The sequence below is a fragment of the Scardinius erythrophthalmus genome (assembly GCF_964197995.2).
Source record: "Scardinius erythrophthalmus genome assembly, chromosome: 8".
NCBI classification, from domain to species: Eukaryota; Metazoa; Chordata; class Actinopteri; order Cypriniformes; family Leuciscidae; genus Scardinius; species Scardinius erythrophthalmus.
In genome coordinates, this window is record NC_138228.1 from 17,754,772 (window position 1) to 17,778,559 (window position 23,788).

The 23,788-nt window shown below is 40.0% G+C and overlaps 1 protein-coding gene across 1 annotated transcript in view; it reads left to right on the plus strand.

The window, feature by feature from the left end:
* shank3a (SH3 and multiple ankyrin repeat domains 3a) overlaps positions 1 to 21,979 on the plus strand; it is a gene marked incomplete at its 5' end in the record, with an annotated part of 235,337 nt that extends 213,358 nt beyond the window's left edge. The window contains 9 exons of the mRNA XM_081372532.1: positions 4,223 to 4,305; positions 6,528 to 6,652; positions 6,817 to 6,952; positions 11,269 to 11,349; positions 12,012 to 12,032; positions 12,983 to 13,104; positions 13,426 to 13,531; positions 13,812 to 16,284; positions 20,883 to 21,979. Coding sequence (XP_081228658.1) covers positions 4,223 to 4,305; positions 6,528 to 6,652; positions 6,817 to 6,952; positions 11,269 to 11,349; positions 12,012 to 12,032; positions 12,983 to 13,104; positions 13,426 to 13,531; positions 13,812 to 16,284; positions 20,883 to 21,432 — 3,697 coding nt within the window. The 3' untranslated portion in view covers positions 21,433 to 21,979. The remainder of the gene's footprint in view (positions 1 to 4,222; positions 4,306 to 6,527; positions 6,653 to 6,816; positions 6,953 to 11,268; positions 11,350 to 12,011; positions 12,033 to 12,982; positions 13,105 to 13,425; positions 13,532 to 13,811; positions 16,285 to 20,882) is intronic.
* Between the last annotated feature and the right edge of the window lie 1,809 nt (positions 21,980 to 23,788).

Sequence of the window (23,788 nt, forward strand, 5' to 3'; positions counted from 1 at the left end):
ATTTCGCTGGTAAACATACTTTAACATACTTTAATTTCGTAAACATACTTTATCACTTAAACCATTAAACAAAAGTTATATGCAATAATTTAAGATATTCCTCCCTATATATAATGTTTTTGGCATAAAGGGTTCTTTAAAAATGAGTAAAGAACCATTGGTTCTTCCATATATGGAACCCCATTAAACCTTTTTGCATGCATTTTGGGGGGGTTGACCTACAGTGCTATGCATAAGTTTAGACACCCATACTAAAGTTGACTAAAAAGAGGAATAAAAAATCATCTTTTGGAAACTGAACTTAATGCCTTAATTTAAAAAATTAGGAAAAATCCAACCTTTAAGGACACCAATTTTCTTTGTGAATGAATAATGTATCGTAAATAAATAAAAGTTCTTCCTTAAAATACAGGGTGCATAAGTTTGGACACCCCTATATTAAATTCCCATAGAGGCAGGCAGATTTTTATTTTTAAAGGCCAGTTACTTCACGGATCCAGGATACTATGCATCCTGATAAAGTTCCCTTGGCCTTTGGAATTAAAATAGCCCCACATCATCACATAGCCTTCACCATACCTAGAGATTGGCATGGTTTTATTTCAGTTAGCCTAATAGCTGGTTTGATTTACATTGAGAGATGATCTTATGGAAAGTACTCCATGCCAATCTCTAGGTATGGTGAAGGTTATGTGATGATGTGGTGCTATTTTAATTCCAAAGGCCAAGGGAACTTTATCAGGATGCATTGTATCCTGGATCCATGAAGTAACTGGCCTTTAAAAATAAAAATCTGCCTGCCTCTATGGGAATTTAACATCGGGGTGTCCAAACTTATGCACCCTGTATTTTAAGGAAGAACATTTATTTATTTACAATACATTATTCATTCACAAAGAAAATTGGTGTCCTTAAAGGTTGGATTTTTCCTAATTATTTTAAATTAAGGCATTAAGTTCAATTTCCAAAAGATGATTTTTTATTCCTCTTAGTCAACTTTAGCATGGGTGTCTAAACTTATGCATAGCACTGTATGTTCAGCTACACTGTTAAGTGCACTAAACTGAGTTAGCACACGCTGACCTAGCTGTGAGGCTATTTGTGAATATCAGTTGCTGTACAGAGGTTTAGCTTCATGACATGGACAATGTGGAGCTAACTCGCTCATGTGCGTTCCCCTCAGCACAGGAGATCATTTTAGGGAGTTGTACACACTACATTGACAAGAAGTCAGCGCTACAGGAAACCTTCTTCTTCCTGAGGTCTAATGGCCATTATATTCATTTTCACCCTTCATTATCTCATCAAATTATCATTAGGTGCTAGATTAGCTGAACTTGACAGTGAGGGGTTTTGTAAGTGTATAACAAATATTTGAAATGTTTAATGCCTTTATATGACTGAAATGTTCCATGAGACAACCCAGACAATGTACATTAACTGTCATGCACTCTCACTTAAGTGACACTTACTCTTTTCAACAATATACACTGCCGTTCACAAGTTTGGGCTCACCAAAGCTGTGTTTATTTGATTAAAAATACAGTAAAAATTGTGAAATATTATTCCAGTGTAAATCAGCTGTTTTCTATGTGAATATATAGTAAAGTGTAATTTATTCCTGTGATCAAAGCTGAATTTTCAGCATCATTACTCCAGTCTTCAGTGTCACATGATCCTTCAGAAATCATACTAATATGATGATTTGATGATCAAGAAACATTTATGATTATTATCAGTGTTGAAAACAGTTCAGATTTCTGTGGAAACCGTCAAACATTTTATTTCTCAGGATTCTTTAATGAATAGAAAGTTCAAAAGAACAACATTTATTTGAAATAGAATCTTTTGTAACATTATAAATGACTTTACTGTCACTTTTGATCAATTTAATGTGTCCTTGATAAATAAAAGTATTAATTTCTTTAACTTCTTTCCAAAAAAATAAAATTCTTACTGACCCCAAACTTGTGAACGGTAGTGTACATGGTACCATGCAAAATACCATGGTATGTTTTATATATAAGTATATTGTTACTTCAAATTTATTTATATTTGTATATTATCATTATGAATATGAGTTATAATTCATCCCAGTTAATGTTAATTTCAATACTATTTGTATTACATTATTAAAACCAAAAGTTGTATCTCTTCATTTTATTTGAGCAAACATGAACTAACAATACTTGTACTGTCCCAGTACTTTCTTATATGGGACAAGATATAATATAAAGCATTTGTTCTTTGTTACTTTTTCTTAGTGATAACTTATGTATTTATTAAATAGATAATGGGAAGTTTAACCCAAATATTCCACCGTCCCAGTTTAATGTGGCTTGTCTGGGATTTTCTTCGTAAACAAATCCACAGCAAATGCCTGTTCCAGACGCCCGACCGTACACTGATGTTATCACAGGCGTGACTGCTGTTCTGTAGGACAGAGCATTTCGTTAACCTGAGGCGCTAACGACACGAATCATCTGTAATTGATCTAATTGATTCTCCACTGCTTAATTAGATTCTTGTCACTCCTAATGCATCAGTGATGAAGACCCTCGGGTACGAGAGAGAGAGAGAGAGAGAGAGAGAGAGAGAGAGAGAGAGAGAGAGATGAGCTTTCTTCTGATAGTTGATGATACAGACACCAGTCATTGCTCTGGTCCCATGTGAACACATAAACAGCTTTTTGTTGTTTTGTGGTAATTATTCTACAAGCAGCTGTTCACAAGGACTTTATTATGCTCTGTTTGTAAAACAGATTTCTAGATGGTATGGGAGTTATTATAAATTAATTGCTATGTTTAGCTTGGCTGGTAGCAATGCCAAGGTCATGGATTTGATCTGTCAAAAAAAAATAATAATCACGGTAACATGTTTTCACTCTACACTTAACTTTGGAAAAATGTCTTTTTAAACCCTCCACCAAACTAATTCATAATTACCCCATTAAATAGTCATGCACTTTGTACAGCTGTAGAAACATCCACATTTTATCTATACAGTGGAAGTCAATAGTCTCCAATAGTATTTTTTTTAATAATATTTTCTTGTAAAAGGTATTCCAGTAATCTTTTTATTTTTACAACTTAAAAAACAACAACTATTATTTACAGTGTAGGTTAAAGTTGCTGTACAATGTAAGTTGTTGATCTTTTCTTCCATAATGTAACGTACATAAGAGTCGATTATTTACGGATTATCAATTATAAGAAAGGGGCTGAATAAATGATCTTGCATACGTCATACTTCACCCAAAAAAAACAGATACATTTTGAATAAAATGTACGACCTCAAAACCAATTTTGAAAAAGTTAGACATAAGCATGGATGAATGTTTCACAATAAGATCAATAACATTAATTTAGAAAATAGATAGGGTTATATTTCATTTTGTGTCTACTTTAACCCAGAACAGTTTCAAGAAGGAAAAGCTGTTAAAAGCTGTTAAAAGCTAATCAAGCGTCCACCATATGTAAACCAGCACAGTTAATCATTAGTAATGTGATTTTTGTATGTCTAAGTGCACTGTTTGTATGTGTGTGTTGGCGGGGGGGCGGGGGGGGGGCTGTCTACAGGCGGGTAACTGTGGCTCACATGAGTAAGGAAGAACAGATTTGTCCCTGCTGTTAGCGCTGATGATAGCTATCTCCATGCATCCAGACAGATGGACTCGGGATGGTGATGGGGGGAAGAGACCACTATAGAGAAAGATCCTTTGTGTGTCTCTGACTCGCTTTCTCATTTGTGAATGCTCATCCTATCTTTTAATCACTGATGGGCTTCACTGTAAGGCATGGATGCAGGATTAACATTGTCTTTTTTACTTTTCTGGCTTTTAAAGGGTGTTTTTTTTGTGTGTGTGCGTATTTGGAGTTAGACAGTGAAAGAGTTGAAGGCCCTCATATTTCTATCCTTTCATTTAATAGCATAAGAGGCTGGATAGTAGTATTTTGTCCAATCTCCTAATGCAGTTAAAGAGGCTGCACTGGAGTCAAACAGAAGGACGGAAGCTTCCACCTGAGATTTTTCATATTGTCCACACTCTCACAGCCACAGCTTTTAACCCGATTGGCTCATTACTGGAGTGGGACGGGGATCGGGGAGAGTAGCGTTGTGGGGGTATGTCCAGGTGGTAAACCCCGCCGCCCGGCTGTGGAGCTCTTCATACAGGCATGGTGCTGGAGTCTGACCTCACTGTCCTGCTCTCTCTTATGTCCAGTGATTACATCATCGAGGAGAAGAACGCTGTGCTCCAGAAGAAAGAGAATGAGGGATTCGGCTTTGTCTTGCGAGGAGCAAAAGGTAAGACCTGACATTGAGCTCATGGCCTCAGTTTGCGATTACAGTCAAAGTTTCAGCTTCCTTCATGTTACTGGGTTACATTACACACTTAAAGTCCGCAACAAATGACATTTGCATCCCATTTTACTTTAATAATGTAATGTATTTCTAAGTGAAACAGATTTTTTATTTAAATAATTTTATTCGAGAATTGATTAGATTGTGAAAACTGGCCAATAATTTATGGAATGGAGCTAGACTTTAATGCAGTTTTACTACAACAATATTTAGATAGGTATTTGGTTAAAGCTACACTATGTAATTTTTGAACCCTCTGGCGGTTAACAAATAAAACTGCATGTGTCTTGCAAAAGAACATATGCAAATGTATGTTTGCAATTTCCAGCTAAATTCATCCCGACCACCCAATGAGGTTTATCCAAGTGTATTTATAGCTAAACTAAAACATGGTTTGGAGGAGGGATTTTTTTTTTTCACTTACCCATTAATAACATTTTATTTTATTAATAAAAAAGTTACATAGTAAAAGTAATATATATATTTTTTTGTTTTGTTTCTATTCATCAAAAAAAAATAAAAAAAAATAATGCATCACAGCTTCCACAAAAATATTAAGCAGCACAACTGTTTTTTGCAAAATATAAACACTTATAATAGGCTTATCACAGTCATCGTAAGATTAAAAAATATGTTTTCGAAGATTGATTTATTGGATTTTGTTCATTTTGAAAAAAAAAAGTTACATAGTGTACCTTTTAAATTAATATTCCTCTAAAACAATATCCATTTACAATTATTTTAGTACATTTTTGTCTACTTGGTACATTCACACTAGAGTAACATGAAAGTTTAAACTCAATGCAAATGAGTGCAAAAGTGTATGTGTCTTACAGATGCAGTTCTGGTGACAGCATAATAGAGTTAAGTGAATGTTAACTTCATTACTTATAGAAATGACACAATGTGAACCAGTGACCCTGATATTAGATTATGTAGCATAACAGCATTATTAGACAGTTGTGTTTGACAACATATACAGTTCAGCAGGGTTTGTGTGAGAGTTTGTGAGCAAATGTGAGGTGTGTGTGTGTGTGTGTGTGTGTGTGTGTGTGTGTGTGTGTGTGTGTGTGTGTGTGTGTGTGTGTGTGTGTGTGTGTGTGTGTGTGTGTGTGTGTGTGTGTGTGTGTGTGTGTGTGTGTTAGTGCCCAGTCTCTGGGATGGCACCATCCTGGGTAGGAGTTATGAGTTCCTAATGCCATCTGTTACCCACATGGTGCATTAATATTTCTTACGAATATGGGTTTCAGCTGGTCTCTTTATTGATTTCTTAACTCCTATACTATGACTATCTCAAATATGAAGAGCAAAGCACTAACAGCTTTATTTAGACATATGTTTATATTTACAGAAAGGCTCATTTAAAGGTGAAGTATGTCATTTTTGACCATTTTTAAATGCTTTGACCTGTCCCAGCAGAGATATCTATGCGTATCTAGCCATTCATTAGCTATGTTTCCACTCAGAGTTACGATATTAACTTGTGCGCAAAATTGGAATATCACATAAAACATTTGTGAATAAAGCACCGTTTCTATCCCAAGTGTTCAAAAGAACAAAATCATGACTTCCTGGAAAACTGCCTCAAAAATATTTGTAATGAAAATGGAAGTTGCTGCAATCATGGAAACCATTTCATCTTTATTCGCACATTATAAATTACTTGCACGCAATAAACGCTGCTATGTTATCTTGCGTTCGGAGATGGAATCCTGGTGTTTGGGAATGCAATCATGTGAGAAAGTTCTGAGAGGTAATTATACACAACCATTTTGATGACAGACTTTGATTTCATAATGACCAAACCAACATTTGAGATGCCGTGCATTGACATTGATCGGCTGGTTAGTCCAGTAATCCAATCCAATCACATTCACTGTTGAGGCAAAGTCATGTAAGTTGCGCATTAAGGGATTTATATGGTAACTGATTCTATCAAAGTTTATGCGCATGTCTTATCGGATAAAAAATTATCTGCCTCAACTGAGCGCATAAACATTTTTTTATGCAAATTTTTTGGAATTCAAGCACAAATTGGTGTTTCCATCCAGCGTTTTTTTATACAATATGCATAAAAATAGGTGTATGGAAGCATTGCTATTGGCTTCACAAAGGGTCTTAGAACCAGTATGTGAAATTGCATATGATTTTCTGTTTTTATGTAGCGGAGACACCCATTGAAGAGTTTACACCCACACCTGCCTTTCCCGCACTGCAGTACCTGGAGTCTGTGGATGTTGAGGGCGTGGCCTGGAGGGCGGGGCTAAGGACTGGTGACTTCCTCATTGAGGTATAGGATTGATTTGTCCATATCGCCTTTCATTATGTTTCACATCTTCAGCACATAGTTGTGTTGTGCTGAAGCTGTGTAATGACCTTGAGTCTAGTCTGAGATGCTTTGAATGTGTTGGAGGGGCAGAAACAGCTATGATTTGTTTGTGATTGGTCTCTTAGGTGAATGGTGTAAACGTGGTAAAAGTGGGACACAAGCAGGTGGTGTCACTCATCCGGCAGGGTGGAAATAGCCTCCTTATGAAGGTGGTGTCAGTCACACGCAAGCCAGAGTCTGAGGAGACAGTCAGGAAGAAGGGTAAGGTGCTTGTTCACTTCCAACAGAACTGATTTATCTTTCATATTAAAATGTAAGTAATATTAACAGGGTTGCAGCTTATAAACAAGGTCTGCACCTTAATATATTGCTTACATTTAGTTCATATGTTTTCTTGTGTGTTTAACAGTGTGTCTGTCAAGAATAAGTCGGTTACACAAAAATCGTGTAATATTGTGAATGTGGTGTTGTAGCTGAGGTACAGGGAATGTGCTGACTGCTGGTTTTGTTTGTTTATTGTGGGCGGGGCTACTGCAGTCAGACAGAAGAGCTCTTAAAGCCATGGGTTGCTAGGGAACCAGCCTTTGATGCTCTGTACTGTGTATGTAATGATCAGACATTGAGAGATCTCACCCAGCAGGGCGAATCTAGTCTCAAACACGAGGACAAGAAATGCTGCTAGAATGAATAAAGGAGCGAGTTTAATGATCACAGCCGATCGTGATGGTAATGACTGTGTTTTTCAGGAGAGAAAACTTCAGGAGCATTAACTAAATGACAGGGTTGTTTGTCACAAAAAAATTGTGATGACTAAGCAGATTGAAGCGTCAAACTGTTTTCTGTGCAGCTTTTCCACACACGTTTTCCACACATTTGTGCGTTCCTACACCCACTCAATCGATTAGCAGTTAAATTAGTCTACTGGTAGAGTTATTAGAACTATAGCAAAACCTCGAAATGCAAAGGGGAAGTCTATTCAGTAGCCATGTAAACTATCCTCACATTTATCTGCAACTCCCACACAAACCGAACCCTTTATTGACCTGTGTTTGGCTTTAGTTGATGATGGAGCAGCACAGTAAGTAAGTCGTTTAGCTGATGCTTTTATCCAAATCCTCTCACAGTAAGGTTTGAATCTGGCTGGCGGGTTGGTTGGTCTGGTCCAAATAGTGTTGGTGCTTTAAAGAAGATCAAACTTCTCCAAGAAAAGTGCCAATAAGCGCCACCAAGCTTAAAGAAAAAAGTGGGAAAAATAGCAACAGATGCTGTGGCTGTGTGTCCACCAAAGTGGCTTTTTGCTCATGGGTTTCTCTATATAGCTCCCCCTACAGCTTCGGAATAGATATTTGACAGCACTATCATAAAAACTCATTGGCAACTCTTCCCCCTCCCATCTTCTCCTTCTGGTCATGTGCATTTGTTTTCAAAGAAGCCGGCGAACGCACAGAGCCATGTCCACTGAGGTATGTATGATACACAGAAAGCTAGCATGTAAATGTATATGTGCAGTGCCGTAAAGCAATTCGTTACATTGCGAGACCTGATATCACGCGATACTTCCGGCCCACCGGCCCAAAGTCGCAAGGGTGTTTTTTTCCGCTCACAGGCGGTAGGGGGAAGCGAGACGGCCACCATTCAACCCGAAAAAAGTCATATAACCATTCCAATGACTCCGAAGCTGTTCGGTTAAGGTAAATTAAGCTAAAAAAAAATGAATAGTTCCCCTTTAAAGGCGCTGAGTGTCTGTTTCACACATTTTTCTGTGTTTTTTTTACCGGTCAGCGAGAATTGAAGAATGGTCAACTTTGGGTAAAGCGCAGCACTCATCATTGTCACTTTTTACCCAGAAGCCGTCCAATCACAGTGGAGGAAGGGCGGGACAAATACAACACCGACCAACCGCCACATTCTGCTTGTACAACGTCAACAGATGACAACAACATCAAGCATAATAACGAAACAAAATCATTTAAAACAAGAGCCAGAGCAATTACATTATATCGACATTTTTATATAGAAACAATGCAGAAACAAATTATCTTTGAAATTAGATACTAGTAACACTTCCGCAGTATTCCATATCATAGCAAGCAAAGCGTCTCAACTGAAAAAAAAAAAACGCTGCACTGCCAAAGTGCTCTCAAGCACCCACAACTAGGCATTTTCACCTGGCTAAAAACGCGGACACGTGGTGGACACACGGCCTCTGTGTATATAGAAACAAAAGGTATTTTTTTGCACTAAGTGTAAATAGTTGTTAGATGATATTTATACTTGCAAATAGTGCAAATAGTGGCAGATACTGTTTGCACCTCAGTGTATTGTATTATAAAACAGTAAGCTATAACAAAGTCCCTTTAAGACGAGTCATTTCACTCGGCGGCCATCTTTGAAACGACTCTCAGGCATTCAAGTGCAGCTCCTATCTCTTTGAATGGGGAAACATAAAATTCTCTAAAACTGTTCGCCAAGCTTACGATTAAATTTAATATTTGATCTCTGTCTCATAACTGTCATAAATGTTGTTTCTAAACACTCGATTCATGACAGAAAACGAAAATGTTCAGGCTGGATCAAGCTCATGCGCAGTGGAAGCGCGCGTCCGGAGCTTCTAACGGCAGCAGCAGTGACACGATTACTTTACCAATCGGCGATTGGCTCTCATTTAGAAGGCGGGACTTATTCCGCCACATTGAGCGTTGCACTTTTCCCCATTTAAAACAATACAAGTGATGCATCTTGTGTTATTCTATAGTCTTTGCCTATAATAACAACATATTCAGTGTTATATGAATATATTAATGAAATTCATAAATTTGCTAATGCTTTATTGGGACATTACTTGTACTTGACGCTACCTCGTCTACAACTACTCCTAACCCTACCCATTAAACATTTTATTCCCACTATTAAATACACGTTAGGCACTGTATTTCCACTTTTCTAATATTTTATCAATTTTTATTTAAAATAAACGCTACTCCGAGCTTATGCAATGGGAAAAGAGGGAAGAATGAGTTAAGTAAAAGGCGGATTCGAAATCGGGTCAGTTGTGTCAAAAGGTACTGCCTTACTCTCCATGCCACTTATCCTGTTATCAGCTGGATTTCTTTTGTAATTTTATCTGGATCAATCTGATAATGGTAAGCGAAGCTAGTGTAAAAAGCATCTGCCAACAAGGTGGGCTATTTGCACTTGGTGTAAATAGACACTCCCAAAAAAAAAAAATGTAACTAGTTGAACATCCTGTAAGTCACTTATTACAGATAAAGTGTAAGTTCTTGCATTCAATATTTGTTTTTATAGATGCATAAGACAGTCTTGCTGTCTTTTTAGCATCTCGCTCAGTGGGCATTGTGTTTCAGATGCTTGTTTAGTTAAAGTTGTTTACGTTTTGCTGTGCTTTGTCTGTTTTTTTTTTTTTTCTCTGTTTCCTGTTGCTCAAACAGTACATGAAATGCATGAAAAAAAAATGTAAAAGTTGTTTTAGATAAAATTTTATTTTATTTTATTTATTTTAAAATGAAGTTGCTGGATTTTATTATATTGCTTAAATGTAGTTCATATATTTTCAACAAGCGAGTCTCTCAAGTGTAAAATGTATTATATTTAATGCATTGGAAATCAATTGGAAATCAAACTCATGACCTTGCGTTGTTAGCAGCAAACTCTACAGCATGAAATAGAAATGAAATATCCCTACAATCAGAGCAAAGTGATAGGTTTTTTTTTTATCTTATTGTCGATAAGAATGTTGTTCTTATTTGTCAAAATCATGGTCACCTGCAAAGTTATTGCATAACTCTGGGCTATGCAAACTATCACACACTTATACACACTACTGATGAAATAATAACGGAGTGTCTGTTGTTAGTTTTGTGGCTATATCCTCCCACACACACATACAAACTCACACACACACAGATTCTCACAGTTTAAATGCACAAACCCAGGCCTTGCTCCTGCCAGAGTTGCCATGGTTACTACAATGCATGTTTGAAGTAAGTATTGCATTAGTGCCTTGGTATTTCTCTCCCCATCTCTCTCTCTCCAGAGCTCTACTCCGGTCTGCAAGGTTGTTAGCTGAAGGAGTGAGGAGTTTTACGCTGATGTTATTGAGACAACAGAAGTGTCTGATCTCCTGGAACTCTGTTCGTTTTCTTGGTGCTTCCTTTTATGCTGATTGGGAGTTTATATCATGCTTTGGCTATAAAGCGTCAAGTTTCGTTTCTGAGAGACAAAGGGAAACTCGACCACCCTTTGGGTTGTAAGAGAATGAATGTGAAATGAAGGATTTTGGGAGACAAGTATTTCTTTCTACCATCCATCAGAGGGCCACCAAGGAAGGAAGTGGGTTTCTGGACACGTACGCACACAGGAGATGTCTGATAGTTACATGATTCCAGAGAGAGAAAGACGGCAGGATAGAGTTTAATCGTGGTGCGGCAGTGTGGTACATTGTGATCTTCAGATGAAGATGGTGAAAAAGCGCTGGCAGCTGCCGATGGGCAGCAGCCGTGAAGGCCCCACGCCACACCATCGCATCTTCTCATCTACTCCTTGCCTTTCCTCCACAGCGCCCCCGCCTCCAAAAAGAGCACCCAGCACCACCCTTACCTTGAGGTCCAAAAGCATGACCGCTGAGCTCGAAGAGCTAGGTAAGACGCCCTTGAACAAACACACACACTAGTTGATTTGTGGAGTTGAATAGTTTTGTAAAATTGTATTTTGTGTATCACCAGTTCTTTTTTTAAAGGTGGTGAATTAATAGGGAATTTTAGCATGCTAACAGTTTACTGGGCACTGTGAAAGCCAACAAAACACTGCTTCTGTAACAAATCCTCTGCCTTCAACAATAACTTTTAAAGCAATTGCTGTCGCATTTCTCCCATTATTATGCTTACTATTTCTGTACAGTAAAAGGTTATCATTATTTGAACTTGTATACTTGTTGAATTTCTCTCATATATCCTATTGAAGGACTGCATGTTCTTGGATTCAATGTGCACAGTCTTCCTTATAATTAACTAGTTAGATAGTCGATTATGAAAATACGTAGTTTAACACATGCACACAATTGGATGCAACATTTTCTGTCTATTTGTCTTTCTCCCTGTTGCTCTTTCTTGATTATTTATTAACTGTGTCATCTCCCTCCTGCAGCCATTTGGGCTGTTCGAAACGTCAGCTGTCTTTCTCTCTCGCTCAATCTGAGTTCATTACACACACTTACGTTCACACACTGAAACACATATCCACAAACATTTGCTGCTGTGAGACTTTAATGGAGAAGTGTTCTGTACATTTATTTCATGCTCAGCCTCTAGGAGGAGAAGAGGGGGTGAGTTACACATTACTGGTTTTAGAAACCGACAAAATCACAGCAGTATTGCTATATCATGTGCATGCAACCATCTTCAGCTTGCTCACGCTGGAATATGCTTTATTTAGCTCTGTTCCAAAACCTAGTGAGCTGCCTACCTAGCCAGCTTTTTTGGGGCGTTCTCAACACGAAGGCAGCTATATTATGCTGTCTTTATAAATACCTGCTTTGGATGTCCGTCACAGAGAAATAGAAAAGCTCAAATATATAAATTACCATTCTATATTAACTTATATTTATTAAAATAATTGAATAAATTAACTAAAATGAACTATAAATTAGAGCTTGAATAAAATAACTTAATAAATATAAGTATCAGTAGAAAATGATAGATTATTTGATAAATAAAACATTTTTCATGCTTATTTGAATATCACACTCGTAGGGTAGCAACATGTGCTAATTCTAAACTCTGTGGAAATGCATTGTGATTTTCGCCTTTCATATGCGTCATGTGAGGAACGCTATTTGTGTGGCATGTGGAGTGTCCCAAATGAGTCACTTATGAGGTTCTATTTCAGTTAGGATGCTGCCTTAGGGACCGTTCACACAGGATGTATTCTCTATCCATCTGTGTTGTTTTTTAATTGTTTTTCTTTGTAAACATACCTTGCTAAACTTCAAAAGAACAAAAGAGTGCATCCAATGTGAATGGCACTGCTCAATTAGACAGTATACAGCAGGCAGATCTATAGGTTGGAACTGAGCTAGTGTGTCATACTACACCTTTTGCCATAAATGAGGTGCAATGATGCATTGTTGCATTGTGTTAATTCACTTTATGGCATTAAGCATTTCCATTTCATATTTACTTTGTTATTATTTTATTTAAAAGGTTATGTGATTCATATTACACTTTATTTGTTTGGATGTGTGTAATGAACTTTGTTTTGTGTGTTTGTTATCAGAAAGGCTAGATGAGATTTTGGCCTCTCAGGAGACAGTACTGAGGCCAAAGGTAGAAGACTACAGAGCAGCCACGGTGAAGCAACGTCCTACCAGTCGCCGAATGACACCAGCAGAAATCAGTGTAAGATACAGTATGTGCACACACACTCAAATTATCATAAAGTGTCCCATTTCAGCTGTATTGACCAGATATGTTATCTGTATACAGTGGAGTTGTATACAGTGGAATTTCTAATTGAAAAACTGATTTTATGCAGGTTGATGCTGGTCTAATGTACCAGTATAGTTTCACTGTATATAAGCATCTAAAACTCAACATGCAAGGTACTTTCAGCAGGGTTAAAGCCTCTTACAATAACAACGGCAAGCAGAGACACTCTGTTGATAATGACATCATTTTTTGCTTTACCTTTTAACATATGTCTTCTCTGTTTTTGTGCAGTCTCTTTTTGAGCGGCAAGGACTTGCTCTTCATGGTGCTCTTCATCCAGCGTTGGAAAAAGCCCACATGCAGCTGCCGAAAAGCATGGCTAGAACAAAGTCTTTTGGTAATCCTTCAGAAATCTTTTACATACAATGCTCTATTAAGCTCCATAATTTCATACAGCAGTGAAGTGTTACTGTATTTTGATCCACAAATCTGAATGCATTGAAATGCCATATTTTGGCACACAGTAACATTAAAGGAACATTACAATTATGGACACACAGTAATGTTAAAGGAAAGAGCAAAGACCACATCTGCAAAATATTGCACACTTGTTCATCATCCAAGCTCAAACAAAACCCCAAATACATTTGTATAGATCTATCTGTCTGTCTGTGCAGGAGCAACCGAAGAGGATCGACTGTCTGCCCTAGCAGCGGAACACAGGTTTCCACGGAGCTCCTCCATGACGGACAGCCTGAGAGACAGCCATAGTATTCCTCCACCTCCCCAAATGGCTCCCCCACCTCCCCCGTCGCTTTACTATCTAGATACTGGACCCCCTCCTTCGTTCTGCCCACCCCCTCCCCCTGGCCGCATTCATGATCCCAGCCGTTCCAGTTTTAAACCAGGCTCTGAACCGAGACTGCACGCTTTGCCACAGACAATGTCCGCTGAGCTTTATGAGCCGCCTCGCCATGCCTCCCACATGGAACGGCAGAAGAAAGCCCGCTCCATGATCATTCTGCAGGACTCCACCCACCTCCCCGTAGAGCCTACTGACATCCCCAGGCCAGGTCCTATCTCAACTCCGCCCGAGAGGATCAAGCGGAAAGGTCGAGTCATCGATAACCCTTACGCCAATGTGGGCCAGTTCAACGTAGGCCTGTTCATGCCGCCTCCCAGCAAACCACAGCGGAGGAAGAGTCCACTTGTAAAGCAAGTGCAGGTGGAAGATGCTCAGGAGAGAGCCTCACTAGCACTGGCATCCATCCATGCGAGAGAGCACTCTCCCTCTGGGCGCCTAGCTGCCCACCACACCAGCAGGGCTGATTTCTATCATCATCAGCAGCAGCTGTTGAAGGAACGCAGTCAAGCTCAGGCTGAGGGACTGTTGCAAGGGAAAGGACCTTTTGCTGCTGCAATTGCTGATGCTGTGAAAGACCGGGAACGTCGCCTGGAGGAGAGGCGGAAATCTACAGTCTTCCTATCAGTGGGCACTATGGAGGGCAGTTCAGCACCACCCCCTGAGGCCCCCTCACTCACACCATCACGTTCTGTCGATGAACGAATGCTCACACGTGAACTTGGTCAGTTGCCTCCTCCCGCCTTGGCGTTGCGTCCCTCTCCTGGGGGCACCACCTTCATTCACCCACTGACGGGCAAGCCCCTGGACCCTAACTCTCCACTGGCACTTGCGCTGGCCGCAAGGGAACGAGCATTAACCTCCCAGAGTCAGTCCCCTTCAAGCAGCCCTGAGCCCAGAACTAAACACGAAGCAGCTGGAGGGGTGCTGTATATGGAGACCCAGACCAAAGAGGCTGAGCGATCAGAGGGTGAGGGGGAGTTTGCCTCACCTCCCTTTTCCCCTGCGGCAAAAAGAATTTACGAGACCTCCGCCCCCACCAGTAAAATTCAGTGGGGAAGTCCCATATCCACCAGGAAAGAGTTAGAAACAAGGACAGAAAGGAAGGAGGAGAGCAAAATTGAGGACAAGAAAAGTATGATCATCAGCATCATGGACACATCTCAGCAGAAAACTGCTGGGCTTATCATGGTTCATGCAACGAGTAATGGGCAGGCTGTGGGGCCCAGCCCTGAGCACAGTGTCCCCTCTCCTAACGGGGCATTGTCAGAGAGCCCAAAACCCATGTTGGCCGAAATAAAACGTGCCAAGTCCCCTGGTCCTGACGCTCCTTCGATATCAACCCCACCTCCAGCCACAGCTCCAGCTTCCCAGCCATCTCCCAGCCCAGCCTCAGATAAAACTCTGGCTCAGGGTAGTTCCGAGGAGGATGTTGATCCCTACACAGTCACCTTGCCACCTGCCATGCTCTCCTCCAGTGATGAGGAGACGCGAGAGGATCTTCGTAAAATTGGTGTGGTTCCTCCTCCGGATGAATTTGCCAATGGCCTTCTTGGAAAGACACCTGTAACTGCAGTACCTCCTGTTCATACGTTGGGGCAGACAACCCCTTCTGCCCTGCCCTCAGCTCCACCCCCACCCCCTGCCCTTCCAGCAGCGGTTGCCGCAGCAGCACAGGTCCCCGCTAGCAGTGGCCCGCAAGCAGCCTCAGGGAAGCCATCTGAGTCCCACCTGGGCCCAGAGTCTGCTGCTGACTCCGGGGTGGAAGAGGTAGACACTCGTAGCTCCAGCGATCACCACCTGGAGACCACGAGCACCATCTCCACTGTCTCCAGCATGTCTACACTGTCCTCGGAAAGCGGCGAGCCCACGGACACCTACACCACTTACGCAGATGGCCAGACGTTCATTCTTGATAAGCCGCCAGTGCCTCCAAAGCCAAAGCTCAAGTCCCAGCTCAGCAAGGGCCCGGTGACATTCAGGGACCCCCTGCTTAAACAGTCATCTGATAGCGAACTGCTCTCACAGCAGCACGCGGCTGCGCTGGCTGCTGCTGCGGGAGCCTCAGGCCCGGCAAGACCCCGCTACCTCTTCCAGAGACGCTCCAAGTTGTGGGGGGACCCTGTGGAACCCCGTTCGCTTTCGGGGGCAGAGGAAGGCAAGCCCACTGTGATCAGTGAGCTCAGCTCAAGGCTGCAGCAGCTGAACAAGGACACACGCTCACTTGGGGAAGAGCCACTTGGAGCTTCACTTGACCCCGGAAGGAAATCGCCCGTGGTTGGTGCAAGGTAAGGCATGAATCCTGCAGAAGAGCAAACGCAAATCAATTTCAAAACCAAAACAAAACACCCATGAAAATAAACAACACATTTTTAAAGCAACATAGTAAAGGGAAAACAGAAGTTGTTTATACTGCAAATGCAAGTTTCCTATTGGTTAAATGGCAGTGAGAACATTTACCTTGTGCAATTCTTTTCCCAAATCTGACTAACGATGTTCAATTTAAACTCACAGTTTGTATTCAGTAATATTAAATAAAAAGAACATGGACAAAATATATTAAATATCCCAAAGCATAATGCCCCAAAGCATGCCAAAAAAAGCAAATCCAGAACTTTACTTATGTAGAAATATTAAGTGTTAATGTTTAACATGCTTTCTTCATTGAGACATTTGGAGCCCCAGAACTATCTCAGCATTCGACAACCACTGGTAAGTAATGTAGAACGGCCTCAGGCTGATCTCAAAGCTCTATCATACAACCCGTAGACAATAGTTAGAGTGATATACTGTAGACATTTCTGTTGATCCATAAATACACATAACCAGAGCTACAGGGACAGTTTGAGTTAAAACTATTAATTAAGTTGTTTCATATAAGAGCTCAAAGGGCAATGCTTTTTCTGTCTTGATTTTTAAAGCACCAGCTTTGTACTATTTTGCATATATCCTCAAATACAGCTGAAGTCCTTTATATCCCAACAGATGTGACAAGGACATGGAAGACAGTAAACCTTAGCTTTTAGCCACTAGGGTAAATCAAATGTCATTCCTTTTATTTTCTATTGTTTAACAATCCACTAATCCCATACTCAATCACTTTTGCTGACATTGCTCTTGGTTTTATTAATAACTTCTGCAGGTTCTTGTGTTCCCTTGTCCACCCTGGCAAATTAACAAAAAAATATGCCATAGTGCATCCCTTTTGGTCATCAGTTTCGCTATGAAACCTTCAGTGTGCGATACATGATACAACTCAAAAGAATGTAGGTTGACTACATTGACATGAATTGGATTTTAACCATGAAGTGCTTCTTTAAGTTCCTGTCTTTTGCCATTTGGGTGTTCACAAGGTAACAGATGGCCTGAGGGCATGCACCATCTCAGGCTTTGACCTTTCACCTTCCAAACTCTGACACATCTAACTTAGTGAGCTTTTCCCTGCAGCCTGCTCCTCAATGGCACTGAGTTAGCAGTATGCATGTGGGTCCATGTGTGACTGATGGCTTACGATATGAATGTGTTGTTTGACCCATATTACTCACAGTAGTGTTTTGAGATACGTTACCCCTTAAAACTCATGTTTGTCCAGCCCCTGTGTTAAGAAAATGCTATTTTTATTCATAAACCAAATTGGATTGTAATCAATTAAATTGTTTAAATTATACCAGCTGAAAGTTGCCATTTCCCATCAGAAAATCCAACATAAAACCAACATAATCATCAGTGTCATCATAATAACAATCTCTCATTCCTCTCTTACTGTGCTCGCTGGCTGAGTGTTTCATTTCTGTATCTTTCTGACACTTTCATCCTTTAATCATGCTAACACAGTGACCGCTCCGGCTTCTTCTTAGAAACATGGTTGCTCATGTAGTTTTATGCATTGGTTATTTTTCATACATATTTGTTCATTTTGATTTTTTTGCTTAATTTTTGTTTCATTTGACCAGAACGGCACCTTACCCCAGACACAAGATGTATTCAAATAAATACTTTAATTTCACATCATCATTAAAAAAAAAGTCAGTCATTATTGGCTATGTGTATATGTGCATCTTCCACTATTGAAAGCTGACGTCTGGGGATAGCTGCACTCTGGTCCGTGTCACTACGCATTTGTTTTGCATTCGATTGACATTGTTGAGGATGTGATGTGTGTGGTGTTTGTTTTTTGTTCTGTCATGGACTGATGCTAACCGACCGCTCTCTCTCTCTCTCTCATTGCCCCCCCCTCTCTCTCTCTCTCTTTCTCTCTCTTTCTTTCTCCATCTCCCCCTCTTTCTCCCCTCTTTCTATCTCTTTATTTCTCTCACTCTCTCTCTTTGCATGCTACGCTGCTCTGTCTAGAGCTGAATCTGAGGCTAAGCCCAGAAGAGCCGGGCACCTGTGTAAGTGCGCATGAATCATCTCATCTCTTTTTTCTGTCTGTTTCCACACCTCTAAGTCAAGCCCTGATCATCATCCACCCTTCCTCATCTACTGACCCGCCCTATGCTAATTTGGCCTGGCCCCCTCTGCTTAATTGTCCTCAATCATCAAGTTACACAGGCAAAAGGATTTGATCAATTCAGGTATAGGACATTTGTTTTCCTTTAGATTTTTCATAGGCTGCTTCTACAGATATGATAGATAATGATCAGAGCTTGCATTCATATTGCTAAATAAATTCTGTCCTCTTCACCCAGATGCATAAATATTTTTGACTTGGCTATTCACGTAAAAATATCAAATTATGAATTCTATATAATCCTTTAATCCTAAAATACTATATATGTTGGATATTATAGGATATATATACAACATATTAATCCTATATTATGTATGTAAAAAATAATACATCAAATGTAATTTGAAGGTTGAGATGTTATGCGTGTCTCTACATCTGTCTTCTGTCATCTTCTATTATTTCTCATGTGGTGCATGTTTTTTGGTTGTGCTTTCAGTGTTCTGCTGTAAAGTGCTCATAAAATCTGTGTAAATCTAGACACGTTATACATTTCATTCAGATTTCATTCAAACTCACGTAACACCCCAGTCATTATCATTGACTGTTTACTGAGTAATTATGTCTGATCTTCACTTCAGTGCTCACAGAGGCAGGTTTTAAGTGGGAAGAGAGTTTCTCTTCTACCTATTACAGTTCTAGCGTGCAGAACTTTAACTAAAAGATTAAACACACTTTCAGTCTTGACAAGCTTAATAAATGATTTTAGTGTCAACAGCTGAAATTAAAATAAAAAAATGTATTATGTATATGCATTTGGTCAACTACGTGTTTAGTTTATGTTTCTATTCAACTACATTTAACTAGAACATTTTAATAATCTTAAAATGAAACATAACAAAATTGAGAAGCAGCATGCCATAAGATATTGTGTATTATAGTGTATTTTGTACTATTTTGCACTGGATATTTTGGTAACATTTTATAATAAGGTCCCGTTAGTTAACATTAGTTAATGCATTAACTAACAATGACCAATACATTTGTTAAAGTATAATCTTTGTTAATGTAACTTAATAAATAAAAAATAGTTATGTTATAAATTAGTAGTAGTAATGTATTAGTAGATTAATACAGTACATGCTCATGTAGTTAATTATTTTTTAACAAATGAAACCTGTTGAAAAATGAAAAAATGTTGCTGATAGTTTTAGAAATTTTCACTGAAGAATCAAAAAAGCCATTAAAACTCATTAAATAGTTTTTTTTACAGTGTAAATAGGGTGCATTTTAGGAAGGAAACATTTTAAATGTAAGTTCTATGACAGATATATAAACTCTAAAAACAAAACTAAATATTAACTATCCAAGATTCGGAAATTCAGATTTGCTTTCACTCTGTATAATCTTGATCATGCTTGATCGTACGAGGAATTCTGTCTATCTTTGCTCCACAGGTCTCTAAGGCTGCGTTCACACTGCAGGGCTTAATGCTCAATTCCGATTTTTTTTTAAAAATTCGATTTTTTTGCAAGGCCGTTCACATTTCCAATTAAATGCGACCTTTTGTGATCTCCTGTGTGAACGTGAAATGACCCAGAAGTGACCCGCATGCGCAGAAGAGTACTCAACGGTCAACGACGTCACTTGTTGTTTGCGTAAGTAGCTAAACTTCAACTAACTGTGATTCTCTCACACACACGAGCGCGCGCAGCGACCGTTACACAAGAGCCAGACAGCAGCCGCTGACCTATCTAATATCAGCACAAATAAGTTAACATAACGTTAGTCTACTCTTATTCACATTGGATATATAATGATGGTGGCCGTGGGCTTATATTTATTTTTTTAATTAACGGGCTCGTCGAAGTCGACCCGTTCGGCAGATTTACCTCAGCTCGACGAATATGCAGTCCGTTTTCAAACCGACGACTACTTCAACGCAGAATTATGACGTTTTTCGCGTATCAATGACGTGCGGGTCGGATACATGCGACCTGGCCGTTCAGACTGAAGTCGCATTTCAAAAGATCGGATACGTATCGGATTTGGACCACATACCCAAGTGGCCTGGGTCGCATTTGAAAAGGTCGGATATGTGTCGTTCAGACTGTCATGAAAAGATCAGATACAGGTCGCATAGGGGCAAAAAAATCGGAATTGGGTCGTTTCACCCTGCAGTGTGAACGTAGCCTAACACCTTTGGACTTCTGCTGTTAGAGCTTAAATGCGTTAATGAAGCATCTCACTAACACTAGTTTAATGCGTTTGCCACGTCTAACTCAAAGCGTAGAGTCCTAACATAGCTGATGCTGTTACTAAAACTGGGCAAGAGAGCCACTGAATCTCAGGACTCATACCTGCCGTTTCTCTCAAAAAAAGTTGACTTTCATCCTCTCTCCCTCTTCCTTTTCTCTTGTCTCTGTTCTCTACTTTTAGACTCTTCAGCAGTTTGGGGGAGCTCCATACTATCTCTCAGAGAGGCTACGGCACCACCTACACCATCAGACCAGGCAGCCGCTACCCAGTGACCCGGCGGACGCCCAGCCCCGGTTCCCCGGACCGCTCAGATCCTCTGGGACCCATCCGGGGCTTTGGCCTGGCCACTTCTCCCATCACTCCCCCCACCATCCTTAAGTCGTCTAGCCTCAGTCTCCCTCACGAACCGAAAGAAGTGCGTTTCGTCATGAGGAGCTCCAGTGCGCGGAGTCGCTCTCCCTCTCCCGCCCCTTCGCCAGGCATGCCCTCCCCCTTGCTCGCCCTTCGGCCGTTCCACCAGAAGCCCCTCCACCTGTGGAACAAGTATGACGTGGGCGACTGGCTGGCCAGTATTAACCTGGCCGAACACCGAGAGCGATTCCAGGAGCATGAGATCGAGGGCTCCCATTTGCCCGCTCTGACCAAGGAGGACTTCGCTGAGCTGGGTGTGACGCGCGTCGGTCATCGCATGAACATTGAGCGCGCTCTTAAACTGCTGCTAGAGAGTTGACCAAGCGCCTCCCTCTGCCTGTAGCTAGTCTCCACACAGTTTTCTTATTTGCTTGTCTTTTTATTTTACTTGTGATTCTTGAACTTTAAAGCCAAAGTGTGTCATTTTGATGTTAAAATACTTTCTCCTATCCCAGCCTAATATTACCTTCAAAACGTTGCTCTGATCATTTGAGCATCCCAACCAATCCGACACACCAACATTTGCAGTGTTTGTGCAAGCAATGGTACATTTTGGGTAACAATTTGAACGCAATAATTAATTTAGCCATTTCTGATTGCCGCAAAAATGACACACTTCAGCTTTAAACAACCCCTTTATTTCCTAAATCTATCATTGGTAAAGTGGGTGTTTGCTCCATGCCATTTTTGTAGCACTATCTTAAAGGTAGTATCAGTGATTTCAGGCCCAAAAATATTTTTATCACATTCATCTAATCTTTCCTAACGATCCGCTAGCTGCCGCCCCATAAGCATGCCGTCAAAAAAACGCGTCTCTGTAGGCAGCCTAGGCTCTGAGATCTGCACACAAAAACAAATGGTTTAGCCAAACACTCAAAACCAAAACAAATAGTGTTCCAACCAATCACCGACAGGGGGAGGGTGTTGTGAGGTTTTGTGCTCGTGCACGGCTGCACGCAAAGTCAAAGCTGAAGAAAAAGCTGGCTCAAAACCTCATAACACCCTCCCCCTGTCGGTGATTGGTTATCAGAGACGCGTTTTTTTTGACGGCATGCTTATGGGGCGGGCAGCTAGCGGATCGTTAGGAAAGATTAGATGAATGTGATAAAAATATTTTTGGGCCTGAAATCACTGATACCACCTTTAAGCATCCAATCACATGGCTGCTGTGTGTTTGGGAGGGGCTGTGAATTTAGTGATCAAATTGACTTTGTTCACACTGTACACAAATCTGATTTTTAGGACTGACTGATGAAATCAGATCCGCTTTTTCAGGCAGTATAGTCAACATTCGGTAACAAAATCTGGAATCATGTTCGTCGTGGATTCTTGCCGTGGTGCTGAACTCATGATTCATTGAAGTATTTTATGCATTTTTGCAAATGCTGAAACCACTCAGTCGTTCACTCATTTACTATACACTATATAGTTGACAAAACTGAGGGTATACAAATTTCAAACTGAATTAGGAAAAACTACTTTAAATTCGCACTGCATTTAAATCCGATTTCAAACCACCTGCAAAACAAATGTAGTTTGAAAATTCTGATTTCATGTTTAGCGACAAAAACACACCAAAACTTGTCTTTGTCTGAACAAAGCTCATGCAGAACATCTCATAATTGATTCTTCAGTTTTACTAGCATGATAAACACCCACTAATCCCTTAGTCCCAAATCCATTTTTCCCCACTTTACTATCTGCTTCTTACCACTGCGTCATTAATCCAGAAAAAAGGAGGGATGCTGTTGAGAAAAGGAAGTTCAGTTGCCTTTCAGAGTATTTTTTTAGGAGTGGATGAGCAGACTGGGCGTGGCCGGATCCTCTCTGTCTACCACCTGCCCCCTTCTGGCTGAGGGACGTACTACACTCGGAGAATGTTTAACCAATACTAGTGGCTTTTTTTCATAATCAGACTCTTACTTTGGGTTTCCAAAGGAAATATGACATTAGATAGAATATCTCAATGTATTTAAATAGCTTTGAAAATGGAGAGGGACAGCAAACAGGATGGACTGGGCAAAACTGCACCTGTCCCTCTCCCTAGATGATTTATTCCACCAATAATTTACTCATTTTTACCAATTATATACATATATATTTGACAGAAAAAAAAAGTATAGAGATATATGAATATAACATTTTTGTCATAAATATAAAACTTATATATGATATTATATACATATATATATAAAGACAAAAAACACTCTTGAAGATGATTTTTTGATGGTTATCCTTTTATGATGGACTGTAGCATGAAACGTTACATCACCATACGAAATGACAGTTGACTGGTTCGATTGATTTGCATTGTACCACACCCTTTTTTGCTTTTGTTTGTTATAGTTTTACAGAACCTGGTCTTCCATCTTTTATTGAACATCCCACAGTGGGGTGTAATGGTGTGTGTTCATGTTTGAGCCCTTCACACAGACCACTTTTGTTATTTTTCGTTTGTAATTTTTCATATATATATATAAAAAAAAAAGGTGTTCTTAATACAGTTAAACGCTTTCATGCACACAACCACACTAGTTTCTTATCCAAATATGACTTTGCTAAATCAAAAGTCTTCTTAATCTGGTAATAAGAAATTCTGAATAAGAAACTGCAATAAGTGTGCGTGTAAGCGAGTGTGTGAACAAATGTGTGTGAGGTGTGCATGACAGAACCAC